Source organism: Coniophora puteana (genome assembly GCF_000271625.1).
Source record: "Coniophora puteana RWD-64-598 SS2 unplaced genomic scaffold CONPUscaffold_7, whole genome shotgun sequence".
NCBI lineage: Eukaryota > Fungi > Basidiomycota > Agaricomycetes > Boletales > Coniophoraceae > Coniophora > Coniophora puteana.
This window is the reverse complement of record NW_006913059.1, coordinates 1,915,679-1,937,440: the sequence shown is the minus strand read 5'-3', so window position 1 is coordinate 1,937,440 and position 21,762 is coordinate 1,915,679. Positions and strand designations below refer to the sequence as shown.

The 21,762-nt window shown below is 52.9% G+C and overlaps 8 protein-coding genes across 8 annotated transcripts; 4 read left to right on the top strand and 4 right to left on the bottom strand.

The window, feature by feature from the left end:
* Window positions 1-748: 748 nt before the first annotated feature.
* Window positions 749-2,536, top strand: CONPUDRAFT_82834 (uncharacterized protein). The gene is made up of 4 exons (XM_007771431.1): window positions 749-1,854; window positions 1,918-2,050; window positions 2,104-2,224; window positions 2,279-2,536. Exons 1-4 carry the CDS (start codon window positions 1,412-1,414, stop codon window positions 2,383-2,385), a joined length of 804 nt encoding a protein of 267 aa, XP_007769621.1. The 5' UTR covers window positions 749-1,411; the 3' UTR covers window positions 2,386-2,536.
* An 860-nt stretch (window positions 2,537-3,396) lies between these two features.
* CONPUDRAFT_57767 (uncharacterized protein) lies at window positions 3,397-3,705 on the top strand (the record flags this gene model as incomplete). Its single annotated transcript, XM_007770882.1, has 1 exon — window positions 3,397-3,705. A coding segment is annotated over one exon (309 nt), but the record flags the coding sequence as incomplete, so codon positions are not given.
* Window positions 3,706-7,671: 3,966 nt separating this feature from the next.
* CONPUDRAFT_166169 (DNA glycosylase) lies at window positions 7,672-9,746 on the top strand (the record flags this gene model as incomplete). Its single annotated transcript, XM_007771430.1, has 7 exons — window positions 7,672-8,034; window positions 8,094-8,170; window positions 8,223-8,460; window positions 8,516-8,758; window positions 8,811-9,021; window positions 9,082-9,508; window positions 9,577-9,746. The coding sequence occupies 7 exons, from the start codon at window positions 7,672-7,674 to the stop codon at window positions 9,638-9,640; spliced, it is 1,623 nt and encodes a 540-aa protein (XP_007769620.1). The 3' UTR covers window positions 9,641-9,746.
* Window positions 9,747-10,587: 841 nt separating this feature from the next.
* Window positions 10,588-12,159, top strand: CONPUDRAFT_166168 (aspartic proteinase precursor; the record flags this gene model as incomplete). The annotated part of the gene is made up of 5 exons (XM_007771429.1): window positions 10,588-10,941; window positions 11,011-11,108; window positions 11,162-11,645; window positions 11,711-11,987; window positions 12,075-12,159. The coding sequence occupies exons 1-5, from the start codon at window positions 10,659-10,661 to the stop codon at window positions 12,157-12,159; spliced, it is 1,227 nt and encodes a 408-aa protein (XP_007769619.1). The 5' UTR covers window positions 10,588-10,658.
* Window positions 12,160-13,593: 1,434 nt separating this feature from the next.
* CONPUDRAFT_105838 (S-adenosyl-L-methionine-dependent methyltransferase) lies at window positions 13,594-15,741 on the bottom strand. The gene is made up of 9 exons (XM_007771428.1): window positions 15,465-15,741; window positions 15,175-15,355; window positions 14,819-15,121; window positions 14,511-14,650; window positions 14,341-14,445; window positions 14,176-14,272; window positions 14,046-14,116; window positions 13,866-13,987; window positions 13,594-13,795 (listed from the first exon to the last, which is right to left on the bottom strand). Exons 1-9 carry the CDS (start codon window positions 15,702-15,704, stop codon window positions 13,720-13,722), a joined length of 1,335 nt encoding a protein of 444 aa, XP_007769618.1. The 5' UTR covers window positions 15,705-15,741; the 3' UTR covers window positions 13,594-13,719.
* On the bottom strand, window positions 15,714-16,601 carry CONPUDRAFT_137783 (uncharacterized protein; the record flags this gene model as incomplete). Its single annotated transcript, XM_007771427.1, has 2 exons — window positions 16,011-16,601; window positions 15,714-15,948 (listed from the first exon to the last, which is right to left on the bottom strand). Coding segments are annotated over exons 1-2 (288 nt in total), but the record flags the coding sequence as incomplete, so codon positions are not given.
* Window positions 16,602-16,815: 214 nt separating this feature from the next.
* On the bottom strand, window positions 16,816-18,124 carry CONPUDRAFT_137782 (uncharacterized protein). The gene is made up of 4 exons (XM_007771426.1): window positions 17,663-18,124; window positions 17,455-17,604; window positions 17,248-17,402; window positions 16,816-17,197 (listed from the first exon to the last, which is right to left on the bottom strand). Exons 1-4 carry the CDS (start codon window positions 17,784-17,786, stop codon window positions 17,003-17,005), a joined length of 624 nt encoding a protein of 207 aa, XP_007769616.1. The 5' UTR covers window positions 17,787-18,124; the 3' UTR covers window positions 16,816-17,002.
* Window positions 18,125-19,386: 1,262 nt separating this feature from the next.
* Window positions 19,387-21,733, bottom strand: CONPUDRAFT_82829 (uncharacterized protein). The gene is made up of 6 exons (XM_007771425.1): window positions 21,530-21,733; window positions 20,722-21,471; window positions 20,593-20,645; window positions 20,512-20,529; window positions 19,932-20,417; window positions 19,387-19,868 (listed from the first exon to the last, which is right to left on the bottom strand). The coding sequence occupies exon 6, from the start codon at window positions 19,818-19,820 to the stop codon at window positions 19,584-19,586; it is 237 nt and encodes a 78-aa protein (XP_007769615.1). The 5' UTR covers window positions 19,821-19,868; window positions 19,932-20,417; window positions 20,512-20,529; window positions 20,593-20,645; window positions 20,722-21,471; window positions 21,530-21,733; the 3' UTR covers window positions 19,387-19,583.
* Between the last annotated feature and the right edge of the window lie 29 nt (window positions 21,734-21,762).

Genomic DNA, 21,762 nt, shown 5'->3' with positions numbered 1-21,762 from the left:
GGCGGCGGCGATCACGACGACGCTGAAGCCAAGGCGCACGCGAGCGAAATCGGTGGTCCAGCCTACGAGGGTGTCGCCGCGGACAAGCAAGGGTGCATCGATGTCGGGGATTATTGCATCAGGGGCCAAATCTGATTCTATTGCTGCTGGTCCGTCAAAGGGTAAGGCGAAGGAACAACCGAAGCCAACGGAGAAGGAAAAGTTCAAGACGGTGCAGAGCGGGAAGCTGAAGCAGGCGTCGCTCATGGCGTTTATGAAGGGCCCGAGCACACCTGCAGCTGCTACCCCTGTCAAGCCGGCTGCTGCCGCAGCGGGTCCGAGCGGTGCTGCTATCAATGCTGCGAAAGCGACCCCTGCAGCTGCAGGGCCCAGCACGAAGAAGCCGACGGTAAGGCCGAGCATGCTGCCCGTCCCATCGCCGCGCAAGCCCACCTCCATCATGTCCACCGCCTCCAGCGGCGGTCTGTCGAAGCTCCCATGGACCTCTAGCACAAGCACGGGCACCACCACCCCAGGAAGTTCACGCCCACCGCTCCGGAACACGCTCTCCACGCTTGCACAAGCGCTCGACAGGCTCGCGATGCCCCCGCCCAGCCGGCCGAACACGAGCCTCGGGTTCAATGCTGACGAATCAGAGATATCCGATAGCGAGGTCAGCTCCTCGGGGGCGTCGTCTGCGCTGGGCAAGGCAAAGGGCAAGGCGAGGGATTATGGTTCACTGGGTGGGATGAAGACGAACGCGGCGGGGATATCTGGGAGGGCCAGGAGCGGCAGCACCAACGCGACTACCAGCACGGGCACGAACCGGAGCACGAGCGTCGCTCCGCGGAGCAAATCCAGTCTCGGGATGATGCAGCGGAGTGCGAGCCTCGCCCCGAGCACTATGTCCTCCTCTGTGCGTACTCCAGGGTCCAATGCGTCGTCTGTCTCTGGCGCTGCCGTTTCTGGCTCTGCGCCCGGGTCTGTTACAGGCGCGGGCGTGGGGCCGTTCGGCTCGCGCGTGCCTGTGCGTGGTGGTGCTGGCCTGAGGGGCCGGGCTACGACGGGTATTTTCGGGCGCACAGGTGCGAACGCGCGAGCGAGCCAGAAGTCGAGTTTACCAATGGTCGTTGGGAGTCCTGTCAAAGGTGGTGGTGCCGCGATGGACGAGGATGTGGATGTGGAGATGGGTGAGAGCGAGAGCGGGAACAGTCTCGGTAGACTCGGTGGACTTGGTGATGCAGAGGATCGATCGGCGGAGGGAGCGATGGACGTCGACGCCGCCGCCGCCGCCAGACCGCATACGCCCAATGGGAAAGGTGACGATGGCGATAGAAGTTTTATATTCGTCCAGTCGTCACCGTCATCGTCGGCGCAGGAGAACGGAAATGATAGGAATCATAGACCACGGGGCGACTCACGCCGTGCTAGCATGGCTCTGATGTCCCTCTCGCAGAGCCTTTCCACAATCCCCGTCACGCCGCCGAAGCCACCCAAACCCGTCGTTGTCGGCACACGTACCGGCCTGCGCTCTTCCTTAAGCGGCCACCCTACCAGCGCCAACGGTACTGGCGAAGGCGGCAGCGTGAGCCAAGACACCGATATGCGCATAGTTCCCAGCAATGGAGCGGGAGGGAGCATGAACTTAGCAGGCGGTAGCGGAAGTGGCGGCAAGGACAAGAGCAAGAAGTCGCTCAAGGTGCTCAAGAGCTGCACGATCTTCGTGGACGTGCGCACGGACGACGGGGACGACGCGGGGAGTCTGTTCGTTGATATGCTCCGCGGGCTGGGGGCGAGGATTTTAGGCAGAGTAGGGCAGAGCTGCACGCACATCGTGTTCAAGAACGGTTTGTCGAGTACGTTGTCACGGTACAGGTTGGTCTCTCTTCCACAATCGGGTGTGCCAAGAGAAGCGCTAATGTAGCGATCGTCTGGCAGATTACTGAACGATCCTAAGCCTGCTGTAGTGGGTATTGCGTGGGTGGTGGAATGCGTTGAGCAGCGTGAGCGGGTCGATGAGGCAAAGTTCAAGGTGGACTTGGACAACATCAACGTCTCCGGGAATCAGAAGGTTCGTCTGGTCTCTGGTCTTTCTCTGTGTTGTATGATCTTAACATGCCTTAGCGCCGTCGATCCATGCTGCCCAAGTCGGTCGTCACTACTCCTGGGCCGTACGTTCCCGATGGGGATTCTTCCGACGTGGAAGATAACGGTGTGCAGGGGAGCGAGAGGGTGTCTTCGCCTTGTACGTACCCTCTTGTCTTTCGTTTAAGTGGTCGTGAAGCTGATGAATGGACAGCGCAAGACCCCGATACGAGCCTCCGATCAAACGAAGACGACTTGCCTCCACTGGAACGAGCCAGGCGCAGAAGAGCCGCAGCTCTTGCAAACGCTGGCAAGGCCTGAACGCTTTCTTTTGACATTCGTTTTTCTATTTGTTTCTGTCTTTCAAAGTTGATTTGCTTTGAGGTGTGAGGTGTTATCGGGCTATCTCCTGGCTTATAGTATATACAAAGAGGCTTTGTTGCCACTTACGACGAGACGGGCCTATCTTTGGGCTGGCACACGATGTGTAATTTATACCATCAGTAACGGAAATGTAGCAGAAAATTGTGATCTGTAGTTGCTTCATTTGCTGTTCGAGAGACTTGGAAAGTAGAGGGCAAGCTGAGCTATCGGTGGTGTTTGATGTTGGATTTGAAGAACATTGAATACCGAGAGACATGAGGGCCACGTTGCGCACAACGTGAGTAATTCACAGGGGGAATAGCCCAACAAGTTCTCAGAACTTATTGTGGAAATATTGCGGATGCATTTTAATTAAGTTTTGCCAGGACAGCGAGACTTATCTTGGAACTTACCAAGGGCACATTTTGAATAAGTTTTGGCGCTTTACAATTGACACGGTTAATTTGGCTATAAGAGACGATTCATTCAATATATCTCCCCGCTATGTACCAAATAAGTCTTCCTTTTTCTGCAAAACGAAATTAAAATACGTCTTCAATATTTCCACCATAAGTCCCGAGAACTTATCGGGCTATTCCCCCTGTGAATTCTTCCGAGACGCGCTCTTAAGTTACTCCTTGTTTTTCTTTCCCCTTTCACATCCCATACATTACACCTCCATGGTCAGCATGCGGTAAGTCACATCCAATGGACACAGCCCGGCTCGCTTGAAGGTCGCTGACTTACCTTGTGCCCAAATCGTACTTCCTTGTCGTCGACGTGCGGTAGTAACCGTTCGGATGCTATTATGCCAAACTTAAGCGCCGATGGGTGGTGATGGGTCCATGTGGGCTCCTCGAGGCTCTCGGGGTGCAGTGTTCCCCTCAGCTTGAACCTGATCCACCATCATGTCTGTCAACTCGCGAAGTGAGTCCTCCTGCTCACGTCTATGACGCTTCTGACGAACTGATGATCACAGCATCGGCTTTTGCTGAAACCGACGGGAATGTGTGGTGGAAACTTGCTGAAGCGTGTGCGCAAGGTGCTGTGTATGACTCAAACGAACGCGCACCGCATTCCAAGTGCCTCCCTCACACCAGGGAAAGCCTCCTCAGAGACCTTTACAGCCTCGCAGACGACAAGAAGCGCAAGATCGTATGGATCGTCGGGGAGTCTGGTTCAGGAAAATCAAGTGTAGCATATTCGTTTGCGGACCACCTTCATCGTACCGGAAATCTCGCAGGGACCTTCTTTTTTTCTAGGAAATATGCCAAACGGAAAACGTTCGACCATGTTCTCCTTACCTTTGCTTATCAACTAGGGTTGCATCATCCTCGGGCGAAGGAAGTTATCACGAAAGCCATCTCCAACGACCCCTCCCTCCTCTCTTCCGAAAAGTCCCGTAGTGCTCAGCTCGAAATGCTCATCATAAGTCCTCTGCGTGAGCTAGCGTTCATTTTGAAGAGTCAAGGTCGGCCTGGTATGTCCATCATCTTGGACGCCCTTGATGAGGGAAGCACGAGCGGCGAAGATCATATCCAACCCTTCGTCCTCCTACTTGCTCGCCTTCTAGAAGATAAGAAGAAGCTGCCAATCATCAATATCTTCATTACTAGCCGGCCCTGGTCTGACATCAGTGCCACGATGGACAGCAGTACTAGTGACCTCTCTGATCTGACGAGGGTCGTCACTGTGCGGGTCGGCAATTACCAATCGCTTGAAGATATTGACCACTTTTTTCGACACGAGCTGGCTAAGGTATATCACTCTCACCAGCTCTCGATTCTGCATCCCCAACCATGGCCTGCTGAAAACGACTTCGTAACGCTGAATCAGCATGCCGCTGGTCGCTTCATTTTCGCGGCGACTGTAGTGAGACTGGTTAAGCAAGGCAAGCCACAGGATCGTCTTCAGCTTGTGTGCAGCATGCTACGTCGTAATGTGGCTCATGTGTGGGGTAACATCGATCACCTATATTCCTCCATTGTTAACGGCATTGAAGACGCATCCATCCGCTCCACCGGATTGAAGTACCTTTCTCAGATTACTCATCTCGCCGAACCACTCTCCCTATCCGATTTGCAGGTCTTCTTTAGAAAGGTCGACCTTCATCAGTATCTCCTTCCCTTCTCAGCCCTGGTTTCAATTCCCCCTGTGGGCTCGCCCGAGCCCGTAGAGATATACCACACTTCTCTCCGCGACTTTTTGCAGAGACGCTCACAACAGACCGATGATGCAGCCGATGATGGTCCCGAGACGCATCGCCGTCTGGTGTCATTGTGCTTCCGAACGATGGCGAGGTTGCTGAAGCACGACCTTTGCGACTTCCAAGATCCTTCCTCTCAGATTTCCGACTTCCCCCAAAGACGCGACGCGGTTCCTCGCGCGCTTCGATACGCGTGCAGGCACTGGTCATATCACCTCCGGCGGACCTCCCCGAATCAGAAGGTCTGCGACCTCCTCTTAGATTTCCTTCAACAGCGCGTTCTTTTTGCGATCGAGGCGTACTCGATTTTCGGCGAGCTAGCTATGGGTGTGGAAATATTCAGAACGGCCAGAATGGTGGTAATGGTGAGCGTTGTTTACACGGATGTATAGTGCAATCAAACTTATCTACTTTCTTAGGGTTGGAACGTCCAGATATTTTCCAGAAAAGATCTCGCTATGGCGCTGCTGTATGACAGCTGGCGGTTGTCTCTGGACTTTTTCGACCCGATTAGCTCTTTTCCTCTCCACGTCTATGAGTCGGCCTTTCCCTGTAGCCCGGCGAAGTCTGCAATTCGCTCCACATATACCTCTGCCATGACCGACACTCTAACAAGCTTCGAGTTTGAAGAAGGGCTACTTGATCACTGGGACTGCGTTGCTCGCGCCATCGACGTCAAAGACATAGTCTTGAGCTTCGCATTATCTCCGGACGGGTCACAGCTTGCAGCGACGTTCTGGGATTCTGTACGCGTGTGGGATACGCCTTCTGGAGTTCCGGTCCACTCACGACCGCTGGGCAGCTACTCCACTTCCAGGTCCAGTATCATCCACAGTGGCTCACATATTGCTATCTTGCCTTATTCTTCGGGTGATGGCCCGGGGGAGAGGTGTTACTTGTGGAATTTGTCAAACGACGCGCTCTACTCGCTTGATGGTCTGTCGACGGAAGTGTTAACGGGCTGTGTAGCCTTCTCGCGTGATGCTACCAAACTTGCTTGCGTATGGGCTCGAAAAGAAACCAAAGAGCACCGCCTTCAAGTTCGTGTCTATGAGGTGTCCACCCGTCATCAACTTCACAGCTTCCAACTACCTTCCGTCCACCTCGAGGCGAAACTCGATAGAGGCTCGTTGGAGTTCTCTCATGATGACAATCACCTAGTAGGATCTATCCCCGGTTTACTCTTCAGCATCGATATTCTTCATGACCGCCTGGTGGAGCATGGGCAATATTATGACGCAGCCACATTTCCATGGTGTCTCTATACCCCCGCGAGTGACTTCGTCATTCACATCACACGCAACAGCAAGGACTCGGAAGTTTACGTGCGCACCATACAAGCTTCCAGTTCTTCGCCTACCCCATCGCGTTCCCTTGCGGAAGCCGAACCTGTCAAGCACAGCGGAGAACTAGTGGGAATACAGCTCGGGGACAGCCTTACAGGCATCTGCAAGTCAAGCAGGACTCACTGGCAGTCACAAAGCGAAATATGTTTTGGCGCTTTGAAACAACAGAGCTCAGAGCATATCCTCATCATTGACCTTGTGCAGGCTACGTTGCGTCCGTCTTTGACTGTGCTAGCTCGATCAGTTCCTCTCGGGGAAGCATACTCTTTTCTCACCTCCTCTATGAGGGGAGACATGAAGGCCTACTTGTCAACGACGGAACGGAAATGCCTTATCCTCGGCTCTCAATCCCGAATGGAAATCCAGCTGCCCCAGCTTGATGCTACAATTAAGCCGACCGTCCAGTTCTCTCCCCAGTCGACATATCTTACCACGTGCTTCGAGACTGGCTTTGGCACCACGAACTCAGAGTCGGCTGCGGAAGTCGAGGAAGCAGACTCAGATTCGGAACGACATGACAAGCAGATCGATGTCTGGGACGCCGTTTCCGGGGTCCACAAGGGCGGTGTATCAGTGCGGTGTGTCGATGATAACATAGTAATGGACGTACACCGAAACACCTGCTTCTCTGAGGATGAGGCGTCCATTGCGATCCTTTGGTACAACAAAGCATGGAGGATTTCCGTGTACTCTATTCGGGGCAAGACGCTCAAGCACCTTGCGTCAACCTCGTTCCCGCGACATAAACGCAACGATATCTGTCATCTGGCTTCTGTTACACGAGATGCGGTCGACCTGTGGTATATCGGAGTCAACACGTACAGGATCAAACACCTCCAGTGGAGCATTAGTTCGCCGATGGTTGTGACAAAAGCACAACTGCCCGACATCAACGTTGGCCCGTTCATCCTTCACCCCCCGGAGCAGTCTCCGGACTTCTCACGGGTGTCTCGCAGGATCCCGGGTGGTATTTTGACTCTGGCGCTGAAAAAGACATCGCCTCAGGGGAGAGACGCCGGATCAGAGCCTGTACAAGACCAATATAATCCCAGCGAAGACAACGACACGGGGACTTACTTCGACAACCTCTCCTGGTCAGACCTTTGCTTGGATAGTAATGGATGGCTTCGACAGAAGAAACGCAAAATATGCTGGCCTCCACCGCGTTACCGGCCCTCTAATCTGACCAAGCGTGGGCTGAAACTTATCATCAAAGACGACAAAGTCACAATTCTGCAAACGGAAGACGGTCAATCTGTTACCATAAGACTCCTTGGAACCACGATCGGATACTTTAACAGAGCAGTCCCAAACTGAAATCAGACACCGTTCTTGATTCGGCCTTGAGCAAAGGGAGCGAGGGCGGAAAGCTTGGGATTTAGGCACTTTATAAATGACATTACTCAACGACTCTGTTCATCAGCCTGAGTGACGTTCCATGTTCTTAGAGACAGAAGATTGATGGCGATGAGGGTTATGTTGTCCACAGTTGTGCTTTCCCCGCCTTCCAAAAGTAAGATCCTAAGAGTCGACAAATGGGGAGGATGTATGCGCTTCGTGGGGGAGAAGATAGCAGCAGTCCATCCGTTGACCGTGGGAATTTCTGAGCGCGTCGCCAAGACGCGTCGAGCCCAAGTCGCGCTTTCCCCTTTCTCACCGAACCTCCTTGTCGTTACCATTTCCACCCTGAATATGCCTGCTCGGAAACGATCCCGTGTCTCTGATTCGGAGGACGACTACGAGGCTATTGACGACGATTCGGACGCGTCCTACTCTGCCCATGCGCCGAAGACTTCCAACCGGCCAGGGAAGCGCGCGAAGGCAAAGCCTGCAGGGAAACGCACAAAGACCAAGAGTGCCGTTGTAGAAGACGCTGAAGAATCGATTTCTAGCGAACCACATGCAGCATCACTCCACGTCATCAGCTCTCCAGAGCCCCTGCGGGCTGCCCTGCTGGACTGGTACAATGTTGTGCATGATGTGCGCGGGATGCCTTGGAGGAAGCGCTATGATCCGTCGCTGGGCGCGGAAGAGCGGTCACAGAGGGCTTATGAGGTGTGTAAGACAACATTATCGCCGTTGAAGTAAGCCTCTGACTGTATGCTCGCTGGTAGGTTTGGGTATCCGAGATCATGTTGCAGCAAACACAGGTCGCCACCGTCATACCATACTACAACCGGTGGATGGAAAAGTACGTGGGTTCTCGTCCAATTTCTCGAGTCAATTGACGTCTTCTCTCTTAGGTTTCCAACCATCGAGCACCTCGCTGACGCGGACGACGAGACGGTGAAGGCGCTGTGGAAGGGTCTTGGGTACTACTCTCGTGCTACGCGGCTGCATCAGGGTGCGCAGATTGCTGTAAAGGACTTTGGCGGACGCCTGCCTACGAATGCGAAGGAGATGGAGGCAAAGATATCCGGCATTGGCCGGTATAGTGCTGGTGCAATATGTTCTATCGCATATAACGAGTGTGCTCCCGTGGTACGTCCCCCTTCCACTGCTCTTGCGTACCTAGGTTGACACGTGAAGGGAATAGCTTGACGGCAACGTACACCGTTTGATGAGTAGACTACTCGCACTGCATTCACCACCGAAGTCAAAGCAGACACTCGACGTCCTCTGGGCAGGCGCGGAGGCGATGGTGAAGCGCGCTGAACACCCGGGAGACATCAACCAAGCGTTGATCGAGCTTGGCAGCACGGTGTGCAAGCCTCGCGACCCGGCCTGCTCAAAATGCCCATTGAACAAGTGGTGTCAGGGTTACAGACTGACGAAGGAGGTTCGTGAGGACCATGTCCTTCCGCGCATGAATATTGACCATCTTCAACTAGGAGTCAATGGAGGACGCACCTGATATTGAAGAACTCTGCACACTCTGCGCCCCTGTCACAGCGGACGAGGAGGTTGGCTCGGTCACCATATACCCTATGAAGGCAGAACGCAAGAAGGCCCGAGAGGAGATGGACTCGGTCAACGTCGTTGAGTGGCGCCACAAAAACACCAACGAACGGTGGTTTCTTCTCGTCCGGCGACCTGAAAGCGGTGCGTCATTCCAATACTCCGAGGGAACTAACTCTAGCTGATTTGATTTCGTGTTCGCAGGTCTTCTGGCAGGCCTTCAAGAATTCCCGTCGATACCCAATATCTCCTCCACCGCATCCAAACTGGCTGAAGCGCCTTACACGCTCCTCGAAGGACTTCTTAGCAGTCCCCCGCGGAAGCAGAAAGCTGCTCAGGGAGACGCGCAGTCCCCTCGAATAACGCGAGTCAAGCCGGCGGGCGACGTCATTCACGTCTTCTCGCACATCCGTAAGACATACCGCGTCCAGTGGGTCCTGCTCGAGGGCGGGAGCGAGAACGGCTCCAGGCCTCCAGCACTGCTTCCACGCCCTACAATTACCAACGACGCTCCATCGCGAGGTCCCGAGAGCAAGAAACCCAAGGGCAAGAAGAACTCGGTCAATGCGAGCGCCTCGCAGCCGGCCGTGATTGCGCAGTGGGTACGTCTGGACGAGGTGGAGAACGCAAAGTATGTTTGTCACTATTCCCCTTGAGTGTCGAGACTCATCAGCACCGCACTGTCGTCCGTGTTTATAGCATCAGCACCGGTGTTCTCAAGATTTGGAAGCAAGTTCAATCTATGTGGAACTGGAACGACTAAGCCCATTGGGATCTAGAAAGTAGCGTCGGTAGACGCTTTCGGTTTCTTGGTGTGGTTGCCATATAAATATCTGACCTACGCAACATCTGTGATATCTTACGATTACCCTAATAGCAGTGCCGATTTGTCTCATCAATGGGGACGTCTTTTTCTCCGAACCGTCAAAGACAGCCGGCCTATGTGTTGCGCTGCGCACGTCGTTTGACCGGGGCATCACATATGCATCACTCCCTCGTTCCGCCCGAGAGCTGCCGGCAGTGTATTCTAGTTGATGCCTAGTTGGTAACCGGGCGAACTAAACATCGGATCGCACGCCCATAATCTGGAGGTGCTCAACCAACCCACACGCATTCGCCACCATGAGAGAGTGTGCTTCTGGCCTCATCTGGTCAGCCACAAATGAGTGGCATGCATTGAAATTTCGTGATAGATGCTGGCCAAAGTCACCGCTATTGATGTACGCAGAACGGTGGCCTCTACAAGGTAAGTGCGTAAACACTTCCAACGATTTGGCATCAGAATACTGATCCAATTCCAACACTAGCTCGATTAACTCGGGTCCATAAGCGCCAGGAATTCGATTTCTCGCCTTCAAGATGCTTTTGATACGAAGGCATGCATTTCTTCTAGGAATGCGCATACTATTTTTATGCCAACGTCAGGACATGCTATGGTGTCATTGTCTGTCATTGTAGGGCGGCCTTTCTATCGCGTTATTTGGAAAGCGTGGGGACAATTTACGTCAAGACATCATGTACGTGAATCCGCTCTGATTGTATTGTACAACGGATTCTCATACACTCAGCCGAGTAACTTGAAGTCGAATGAAGGAATGTAGAAGAAGAGCGCCGGATGCTTCTCAGGTATCGTTTCTCCCGAATAAGCCTACGGATGACAGAATCTCATCGCTGGCTAGATCGTATAAATGCACGCGCTCGTGCGTGTCTCTTCAGCTCAGCGATCCAAGTCTTCTCTCCTGTCTGTCTTTATTCGCGCGGTCGTTTTCGATTTCATCATAATGCTCTCTTTCAACGCTCTCCTTTCACTATGCACCCTCGCGGTAGCTGCGGTCGCTTCGCCGATTCAGTCCCAGTCACGCTCCGCGAAGACCTCGCTGTCTATTGTCAGGCGTTTCGATCTGCCCTTTGGTCAAACCATCGCCGACATCGACCGTGCGCGGGCTCAAGCCCTTGTTCAGGCGGTCACATCCGGCAAGGACAAACGCGATGGTCGCGTCGTCGCGACAAACACCAATGTGTCTTACACGGCTTCCATCGGCGTCGGCAATCCGCCTACGCAATGTAAGTAACCACGTTCCTGCTACTGAGCTGCCAAGAGTTATGGGAAGCTGACGTTGGATTTTTTCGTAGACAATCTCCTCATCGACACTGGTAGCTCTAATACCTGGGTTGGTGCAGGCAGGCGCTACGTCGAGACGAGCACATCACGTAAAACCAGTCAGGGCGTCGTGCGTATCCGAGTTTTTTCAAGTAGAACATGCTGACAATCGCTTTTGATTAGTCTGTATCATATGGCTCCGGCTCGTTCTCAGGGAATGAGTACGACGACCAGGTCACCATTGGCAACTTGATAATCGCTAACCAATCCATCGGCGTCGCCACTCGCTCACGCGGCTTGTACAATGTCGATGGCATCCTCGGTCTTGGGCCTATCGGTCTGACGAAAGGCACGCTCTCCCCCAACAGTCAGCGGACTATTCCGACTGTGGTGGACAACCTGTTCTCGCAGGGCTCGATTAGCAGCGCCGAACTTGGCATCTTCTTCGGGCCTTCCGGTCTTCTCGGTGGTCATGGCGAGCTAAGCTTCGGAGCCCCGGATGCGGTCCTGACGAACGGAGACGTTTCGTATGTCCCACTCACCAAGACGTTCCCTGCGAGCGAGTACTGGGGAATTGATCAGACTATTACGTACGGGCCCTCGACGTCTATCCTTACGGGCGCTGGCATCGTCGACACCGACACTACCCTCGTGCTCCTCGCTACCGGTACGTGTATCGCCTCCTCCACAATTGCTCGCCTTGACGCATCTACTTAACTATTCTGTGCGCAGATGCATTCCAGAAGTATCAAAAGGCTACTGGTGCCGTCCTGGACAAAAGTACGGGCCTTCTCCGCATCACCAACGATCAGTATGAGAGCCTGCAGAACCTCAACTTCAGCGTTGGCGGGAAAACGTATTACTTGACTCGCAACGCTCAAATATTCCCTCGGAACCTCAACATTCGGATCGGAGGATCAAGCATGTACGTTTACTTGATCGTGGCCGACCTCGGTGAGCTCTCAGGCACTGCGAAAGGCCTCTCTTTCATCAATGGCTACACGTTCCTGTGAGTTCACGTTCCGTTGGTTTTCCCCTTTGTAATCACGGTGTGAAATCATACGCTAACCATACACTCGCTGCTAAAACGGTGCAGGGAGCGCTACTACTCGGTGTACGACACGAAGAACAAGCGTATTGGTTTCGCGCCTACCCCCTATACCGATGCAGACATCAACTGATCACCTTGACATTGGCCTGACTGCGAACCTTCGTGCGGATGACTCGCGCTTTCCTTGCAAATTCTTCAGTTAGAAATCTCGCTTTTATGGTTATGAACCTTTTGATCTCGCTTAAACTGTTATTTGTCCTTCGTTGTAAATCTGATTCTCATTGATACCCTTAGTCGTATCAGAAAGTCGTTGAATCCGGAAGTCTGGCGCTGCGCGAGCTGCGACGCAGTCCGGCAGGTACGGCGGGTACGGCGCGGTTGCGGGGTCCCCAAACAAAGTCAATTGCATGTGATCTAGCCGCGTCGCGCAGATTTCCTAGCCCTCCTGAACTTTATCTTATCTATACCCCATTCCCATTCCCTGTGTCCCCCGGCATTATTCCCAGTTTGAGCAGCTCGAATATGAGCAGATCACCGAGTTTATCGAATGTTGTCGCGACTTTCGCGAAGATATCAGCATTATCCAACCGAAGGACTTCTAAGTCGACAGCCTCCACCTTGATCATCAACCTCTTATGTCCACCAGCTCTTTCTATCCATGGTCACGTCTATCCGAACCCAGTACATTCCTATCATGTGGCGGGGTCTTCGAGGCTTCATCTGGTCGCTTCCACCGCTCGAGGAAAGAGAAGAGGCCAGAGATCATTGTAGAAGTATGAGGAGCACGGGTGGGACAAAAGTATATGTGAGTAACCCATAGCTTTCTATTCCGAAGCTCTCCTCATATACTAGGCAAGACACCCCTTTGCCCACCAACTATCGTATGCACTTGGTATGCACAAATTCGCAGTACTAGTGCCCTCAATCCAGCGCATGCGTGACTATGACAAGGTGTGCCGGGACATTATCTTTACCTTCGACGACGGCGTCGAGTTCACAAAGGTCGTCAATCTGACGTGCGCAGGTATGCTCCGAGTCTCTGTTTGCTCTCAAAGTCTGTATCATACTCAACCATTCATGTCTGCTCTAGGATGCCGCCGGAAATATCGCCATAAATACTATGCTCACAGCGGCTCGAAGGTTCGGACGTACTACCCTGGCTTGACCTACCCAAGTACATTCAACTCGACGAACATTATTATGCCGACCGTGGTTTTGATTTCGACTAAGACCCCAAAACCCCTCGCGACTTGCCGCCGGACCGCCGTACCTAGCCAGACCAGCGCGATTGCCGGACTTCCGATTTCAACACCGTCCTCAGTCGTATTACCGCACGCCCTGAACCATATATATCGTACCTAAGTGTGTCCAAAGTGTGTCCAACTTCGTCGCATTCCAAATGTTCTATCAATTCGCGACGTCGATTCCTGTGGTTGGTGCTTATATCAGACGTCCCCCTGAACACAGGGTTGATCAGCCCTAGACCGACATAATATCGTTGTATGCTGACACTGACTACCATCTTGATGTTCCCGCTGCGGATGTTTCCGATGCTGTGTTATCCGTTGAGGGATGCATTGAGCGACTGTATGTAGGGTTGGTGATCTACATGGAATGCTATTCTGGACATCTATGATACATAATCGTCCTTGATGTTTCTATTTCAACATGGCATAGAAAAGGATCATAATCATGCGGCCTTGAACTCGAGAACGCACGCCTCGGCGAGGTCCCAGACTTTCTCGAGCTTGAGGTTCGCAGCAGCACTATTCAACGAAAGGGTCGTGGTGAGCGACGTTTTTCATCGACCATATATAGACGAAACAAGAAACTTACGCGAGCTGGACGGAGTCCTGCAGCGTCCGTTCTTTGGCGTTGTGAAGTATCCACATTGTCATGTCTTGCTCGTACGCGCGGATATTGCCGACGCCGTAGTTGGGCAACAACGGCTCAGGTGCCTGCATAAACATCCGCTTAGAATGCTGCTCTGCTCTGTTTATTAAGGACATTGCTTACGATGTCAGCACCGAGAGTAGAGGCCTCAACCTCGGCCTGTTTCCGACTCAGCCCGCGAAGGACGTAGTCGTCTGCAGGAGATCGGGATGAGATGGTAGCACATTGAGTGGTGATGCATTAATGCACTTACGGACGAGCACACGGCTGTTCGGGCCAAGGGCTTCCCGAACGTTGCGGAGGATGAGAAGAGCCTCATCATCGGGCCAGTCGTGAATGATGTTACGGAGCTACAACAACATAAAACATGGACGAGTTTAGCGCTCATACTCGACTGACAGTGCTAAGAGGCACCCACGTAATATATGTCCTTGCCCTTGACCGGCACCTGCGTGAAGAAGTTGAGCTCTTTGAACTCGACACGGTCCTCCTTGACTGCCTCAGGACACTCGTTGGCCCAAATCTATGTGAACATCTTGATGTGAGTCTATCTGCCAGTGGCTACTTATACAGGGTTTATAGACGTACGTCACGAGCTTGAACGAGAGCTTCGGGAAGGTCGTGGATCGTGATCTTGACGTTCTTGTGTGTGCGGGCCAGAGGAAGGGAGAATGCGCCAATTCCACCGCCAACGTCGACAACGGTTGAAACTTCCGGGAAGGGGTAGGCTATGCAAGGGCGCTGATGATTAGCACGCAGAAAGCGGGACATTAAAAGCAGAACGTACTCGTCAACACAGCGAGAGAACCCATGATATAGTTGAGGCCTCTCATCGAGCGGTGGTAGCTCTATTTCATGTTAGTAACGAATAAGAGTATACCAATGGTTTCTCTCACCAGGCGCCTGCTGTCCTGGGAATGGCGAATGAGTACCAGTTCTCTGCCCCTGCAACATGTGACTTACATCTTCACGCATCCAATCGAAGAAAGTGCCCGTGATACCATCCCTATTGTTTGCGAACATGACGGGAGCGTGGGCGGGGTCATATGAGGGGCCCTGCTCTGGAGCCTTCAGGGTCTCCCAGAAGACAGACGCGCCCTTCGCACAAGCCTCGACGTGGAGGCTGACCATATGCCGCACCGGATGCTCACTGTGGAGAATGAGCGACAGCCGGTTGTTTGCGAACGTGTCGGTGTCGACTGTGTTATCTCGTCAATACCTCGCAAAGAGTCGGTCCGGAGATAATCCGTACCCTCGACGAAGCAGCCGCGAGTTGCAAGCACGCGCATCATGCGTGCGAGCTTCCTAGGCTCGATATTGATAATCTTGCCGAGCTCGTTGACATGGATGCCCTTGGGATAGTCGAGCAGGATGTTGGTGATGTTCTCCCGGAGCACGACGCGGATGCAGGCGTAATCGTAGATTTGCACCATCTAGACGAAACATGGCGATTAGCTCGCTCCAGCATTTCTCAGATAACGGCCGCAGATGCATTCACGGGGACAATCGGTGCGGTGAGGTGGGGTAGGTGGGTCGACTTACGTTGATTGCCGTGTGTGACGGCGGTGCCAGGGTGGTGCAAAGCTGGTGGCAGGCACCCTCGAGCGTTCGGATCGTGCTCTTGAGCGCGACAGTGTCCAAGGCATCGTCGAGAGGGTGCGAGTCCGTCGATTCGAACGACGGGACGTCGCCGCCCTCCTTCTCGTACATCGCGATCGCCTCCTGGGCGGCGGTATTGATGATGGAGAGGAGTGATTCGAGCTTGGCCCTGTTCGACGACATGTTGTTCCCACTGGTGTGTGGAGGAGGTGAAGACGGGTGGGGAGGGAGGTAAAGAAAACGAAAGCGGGGAGGTTGGTCGGTAAACTCTTATAATATACTCCTTTGAAGGTTCCCCGTCCCCGGTAGCAAAGGGCGCAGTAGAAGACAGTGCCTCGGGAATACGAAAATGTAGCCACTCTTGTTCCCAAAAGCAATGGACAAGGGGCCTCGATGCAGCATTATGAAGAGCTAGTGACTGCGAGCGCTACGAAGAACCCTGTCAGTCATCTCACGGAGTCAAGTCTAACAAGGAAGTAAACTTCGCACAACTTGTCGCGCCCGCCCACGAGAACCGGCTTCTCTATCGAACCCATTACCCATCGAGAGGTAAATCCCACGATCTGCAGGAGATAAGGTGACCGAGAACACCTCATCAGACTGGATCGACCCAGCATGTTTCAAGGAAAAGCGACAGCGGGATGGTGCCAATGCCAAGTTTGAATTGAGCTCGCTGGCAATCGAGCTTAAGACCACCGTTGGGGAGCCATAGGGACGCGTTGGATTTGTGCTGTAGTGCCGATCTTTGCCCGCGGAGCTGGTATCGCCATCAGATGTTCTATGGACTTCGACGCCCTCCACGATATGCTTCCATATGCTCGCGAGCCCTCACACTGTCGGAGAGCCTCATAGCGTACGGCAGCGACTCCAGCGAGCATATCTTGCCCCGCGGGGAGTCAAGACACAATCTGATAATAGACAGAAGTCATCTCGATGAGAACTCGAGGGAACCTATCGAGGGTGAGCCTCGTGTAGAGCTGGGCGTGTAGGAAGTTTTGCTCTATGCGAATTGCTATGAGCGTTTTGCGAAAGAATTGTGTCAATGGTTCTCAGGGCAGCTGGAAGTGAAGCAAAGAGGGCCAGAGTCCTTGAACACATCAGTGATGAGCATGGGTCACTGCAATTGACTTACACTAGGTTAGAGTATTACTGTGATATCGTCTGGACGAAGTCTCCCTCTTGTTTGCAAGGGAAATGGAGGCAGCTGGTCGTGGAGGCGAAGCAGAAGCAGAAAATCTAAGAGGTCATTCATGTTCCGCTTCTGCGCGGGCCGTCCTCCGACCCGGACCTTTTAGTTGAGGTTAAGTTACCCCTGAATGCGATTCACGCAACACAGAAAACACAGGCTATCAAACCACGAAACCACAATATTTGACGTGCAGATCCCAAAATATGAACCAATAACAACCAAGAAACCATAAAATCAGGTAAACGATGCAAAGACCCCTCCAAGTAACTAGAGTAAGCAACGGGTAGTGGGATCAGGCATTGGGGTCTGCGACGATAGTGAACCCATGAACGTGAGCACCGTTTCCACAAACCAATGGTGTCGTCCCGATGACGGCCGGGATTCCCTCCTCGTTAGCCTCGCTCACGCCTTGGTATCCGTACAAGCCAAGACCGAAACAGTCGTTTCCGCCCTGGTAAATGGGGCCTTCAGCTGAGGTAATGCCGCCCTAAGAAAACGTCAGTCAAGAAGCCCATCACACACGCGAGTAAGACTTGCCCAGTACACTTTCTGATTGACCATAACCCAGCTTGCACGACTCTGGTTGATGTCGTTGTCGGTCGGGCACGCCATAGTCGTCACTGTGTATGGAGGCGAGTTGAAGATATCCTCCACACCCAGACAGGTACCCAATGAAGGAACATATAAATGACCTGTACGATGAAACATGGGCTGAGGTATATTCGTACTGGAAAAGAAACGTACCTGCGTAGGTTCCGTTCGCGCTTGTCTCCTGGTTGGAGTACACCGCAATGTTCGGGGTGCAAGCTTGAAACTCCACATCTGGCATGCGGAAGTACTCTGCAGGGCCGAAAGAGAGTGTATCGTTCTCAAGAGAGAACGGGTCGCTGTACACTGTGAGTTATTGTATCGCGTTAGTTAAACTCTGGAACCTTGCGAGCGGACAGCCTACCAGTCGTATCGCCAACGAAGATGCCTTGTGCTACCGTCGTGCAGGTCGATTGTGCGCTAGGCGTAACGGCTGACCCGAGGGCACCAGAAGCAACAGAGACCAGAGCAAGCCTTTTTGCGTACATGCTGATAGAGATGAGTGTAGAAGGAGCTGAAGCTGAGTCGTCACGATGAGAAAAGCCATGCTGGCGCAGAGTCTTTTATACGCGTTCAAATATCCGAGTCATTTTGTTTAGTGTTCGGAGACCGCATGGGGCACTCTGTAAAATCACCGTTGCCGCCGTGATTAGCGCCAGAGAAGCGCCTAGTCATAGCGATTTTCAATGTCGGAAAACAATCCAGGCCCAGGGCGGTAACAACTTGTCGGCAAAAGAATTGTTGTCCTTGAATCCGATCGCGTATAGCGGTCAGTTTCAGCCTAACAGCCTTCGGAAGGGGATTCGTCGAGTCAGAAAGCACAGAGGAGCTGCATTCGCGCATGAAGTCAAGGGCAGAAAGAAGGGGTGAGCTGAAGCAAGTCGAGGTATGACTCGTTTGTTTCTCCTGGGACCTGGAGCGTGGGACAATTCCGGACTTGCAGTGCCGAGCGTGTACTTTGCACAGCCACGAACGGGTGCTTCCACCCAAATCACCCACCATTGTGCATGGACCCTCGTTTCATCGTGAGCGACATCCGCAATGTAACCTCTGTTAAGGCCCTCACACTACAGGCAAATGCGCTAATTCTGTGCCCGAGAATAAGCAGGAAAATGACCTGGAAAGTAAACATCTTCCTACAGATTTTCGGGCTAGGAATAAGCACGCGGAAAGTTATCATTTTCTGGTGCGCAAAGAGGCCCAAAAAGGCAGGTTGAAGCAGGAGTTGAATCTCCGCCAGCGCTTAATGTTTATAAATGGAAGGTAAGCTTGTTTTTGTCGCCTGAAAATTCACCGGAACATGAAACTTTTTCGGCCTCTATTGGTCAAAGGGAAATATGGAGGAAAATATTTACTTTCCAGTGCATTTTCCTCCTTATTTTCGGGTCCAGAATTATCGCATTTGCCTGTAGTGTCACTCCAGACATTTTCCTATCCTTGCCGAGGGGCCATTAGTCAGAGAGAGTTGGCTCCTCTCGATATGACCGTGCGTACCCTTCTTTTCAGCCGCATACTCCAGACCAGAGCCATGTACACCACCCTCGAAACACAGGTGCTGTTGGTTTACGCTAAGGTCTCAGATGCCTAGTCAACTCACCATCAGCTACGAGTACAGAACACGAGGTTCTATGAACTTGTCGTCTCAACCCGGGCCTCCCGCTCATCCCCGCCGACAGACGTTCTCACCAGACATCGATGATGTCTCAGCTGCCTCATGGCATACAGTATCTCCCCTAGCTCATGCAAAATAGATTTTTCCGTCCTCCGCACCACCGTCTTCCCTTGACAAATCCCTCCTTAAACGACCGCAAACCAGGAACTTGGCTTGTCCTGGACCATACACGTGTATGCCTTCTCGTATGTCTGGGAACAGGGACTCACAGGACTTGTTGCGAAGTGAGCTGAGTGGGGTGTTGAAGACGTCGACTGATCGGACGAATCATCACGACGTTGGAGCGTATCGTTGGTTGTATGCGCGATTTCGTGGCCTCCAACTGCTATGCACTCGCCGAGTACGCCGACTATATGCTATCGACAATCCTCGGCAAAGCGTCCTCTGACTGACTACTCTAGGCCACGCGCCGCCAAGATGGGCAGGAGTCAAATGATGGCGATCAAGGTTGGATCAAGGCGCTTCTTTCTTATCTGGTATGTCTGCGGGCGACGCCGCCGCCGATGCGTACCTGTAGAGCTTTATACGCTCGCTTTTCTCACACAGAGGTGAAGCTTCGATGACGAGATGACTGTCGCTTGCGGCCACTCTACATCTGATGATTGGATTTAGATCAGGCACTGTGTCCGCCAACGTCGCCGTACTCATGCTGCTTTTGGGCTGCATCTCTTGCGCTCGAAGTCATCTCCTTGAGTTTTACAGTCGGGAATTGGTCATATTGCGAGCGACGGCGCAAGTATCCAGTCGGCTGAGATGCACTGGATCGCACAGGCATCCCCACTGATGTTGGACTGAGACTATCGCGCATCATCACATATGGGTCATTCGGCGATCTCGGCGGACAATTCATGCATCAGGGAGGGCCCGTTTACTTACTATCTGGCGATTATCAGTCTATGTGAGTACATTCGACTCCGGGTTTTCTGGTTGAACGGATCTTACTATCAGCCTGGACACCTAGCCCATCTCCTAGGCTAACCCGCATATCACAGGACGAGGGCTGGCCAAGCTTCGTCTGCCACAAAGCTTGCCTCGACATTCCGATCTGATTCGTTGGGGAACTCGCCGGAGACCTATAGATGGTCTGGCGGCACTCCTTATAATTCGGCATTGGTACTGTGAAGACACTGTGTCTCGTACGGTCCCAAGGAACGCAACGCTTCATGAGTAAGCCTCATCCACAAGCTGGCGGCAATTGAAGGCAGGCGACCAGAGCTTTGTACTTCCCAGTGCCACGAGTATCGAGGTAAAGTGACGTCGACTGGTAAGAGGCGCTCACCTTTCCGCTGTACGATCCGCGAGTTTCGTGGGGTTTGAGCTTGAGGATGTGCACCAGACCACTCCACACTATTGTTCGATCGACCGCTTTTTCCACCATACATAGCATGGAAAATGAGGTATCGGCGATACAACCATCACTTCTCATGACGATGATGACCTCCCCGTGGTAAGCTTTGTGTTAACGACTTGTGGGCGCTTACTGGTCGCTCATCCCACAGACACACGCAACTGGCTAACACGAGTCTTTATGCGTTTGACAGGTCCTGTCACTACTACCCGTGAGTAACTTAAGCAACGTGCCATGGGATCATAACTGAAAGCTATTTCGACATCATTTCAAGCACCCTCTAGGCGGCCCAACAGGATGGCTCTCGGATGTTCAGGGTGGCTAGAGGTATGTAGCTTCACCTGAATAACACCCATCTCTGAGATCTCGGTCTCATGCTGTGGCACTGCTGTTACGCTTCAAGGCACACCAGCGTTTTCTCGAAAACCAACATAGGTCTCCAAAATCTGCGATTTAATACATATCTCCTGCGGGCGTACATCACCAAGTCCAGATCGTCACATTTGGCGGTCGGCAAATCCGGAAGTGAATAACCCCTGTAACCGACGGCGAGGAATGCTGTGCTATCTCGCGGATGGATCATAGTCCGAGTATTCCGGGTCTACAATGGCGGATAAACAGGTCCAAAAGCGCTCTAGGTAGGATACATCGCAACAGGGGTCGCCACCGCCGTAGGGCATACAGCACGAGGGACGCGCTTCGGGTAAGGTGAACGCGCCAAAGTCATGGCACCGGGTGCTCCCAAGATGAGCCGACCATTGCAGTCACCAGCGGCGCACGCAGCTTGCATTCCGGGGCGGCATGAATGTGGATTCGCGATTGTGTAAACATCTACCGAGCGATCGGGCCAAGCAGATTTATATCGTCTACGGAGGGTGCAACAGCCGCAAGGCATAATCCAGGCTAATGCGCTATGGATAGTATGGCCTTTATGGTATGTTTACTCACTGTTGAGCGCGGTGGTATGTGCATCGGAGCGCTTTCGGGGCTGGAATCTCGGACGCAGCATCGCCCGCCAAAACGTTGTCAAAACGTTCCGAATCTTGTTGCGAGATCCAAAGGCGCAATGTCTCCAGGATCTGGCCAGATCACGAGCGTTTAACATGTCTGCGGGACGATCGCATCATTTTCCCCACGTGCGAGAACATACCAGGTGTGCTTGCAATCTGGAGACGGTTGAACCGAATAACTTGATAGGATGCGCTTACCAGATTTGGAAAAGAGCCCCTTTCCTGGTGTGTGCGCACGCGCGGGGACTACTGAAAATGAAATTTGACATGCCACATTGATGACATCCCGCCTGCTGTGCCGCTCGCCTGGCATCACCACATCTTTGAACTCCCGAGTCCCTGCGGTGCTCGTGCGGTTAACCATGGGAAACCAGGCCGGGTTCTTTTGCGGTTGTTCCATCAAATGCAATGATCTACTCAGCAAACACTCCTCT

Coding starts and splice junctions, on each gene's coding strand:
- CONPUDRAFT_137782 (XM_007771426.1), bottom strand. CDS start 17,786: ATGTACGCAAAAAGGCTTGCTCTGGTCTCTGTTGCTTCTGGTGCCCTC. Junction 17,605..17,662: donor CTTCGTTGGCGATACGACTG/GTAGGCTGTCCG, acceptor AATAACTCACAG/TGTACAGCGACCCGTTCTCT. Junction 17,198..17,247: donor TCAATCAGAAAGTGTACTGG/GCAAGTCTTACT, acceptor ACGTTTTCTTAG/GGCGGCATTACCTCAGCTGA.
- CONPUDRAFT_105838 (XM_007771428.1), bottom strand. CDS start 15,704: ATGTCGTCGAACAGGGCCAAGCTCGAATCACTCCTCTCCATCATCAAT. Junction 14,273..14,340: donor AGGGCAAGGACATATATTAC/GTGGGTGCCTCT, acceptor ATGTTGTTGTAG/CTCCGTAACATCATTCACGA. Junction 13,988..14,045: donor CTACTCTCGGTGCTGACATC/GTAAGCAATGTC, acceptor ATGTTTATGCAG/GCACCTGAGCCGTTGTTGCC.
- CONPUDRAFT_82829 (XM_007771425.1), bottom strand. CDS start 19,820: ATGAATTGTCCGCCGAGATCGCCGAATGACCCATATGTGATGATGCGC.
- CONPUDRAFT_82834 (XM_007771431.1), top strand. CDS start 1,412: ATGGCTCTGATGTCCCTCTCGCAGAGCCTTTCCACAATCCCCGTCACG. Junction 1,855..1,917: donor AGTACGTTGTCACGGTACAG/GTTGGTCTCTCT, acceptor ATCGTCTGGCAG/ATTACTGAACGATCCTAAGC. Junction 2,051..2,103: donor ACGTCTCCGGGAATCAGAAG/GTTCGTCTGGTC, acceptor AACATGCCTTAG/CGCCGTCGATCCATGCTGCC.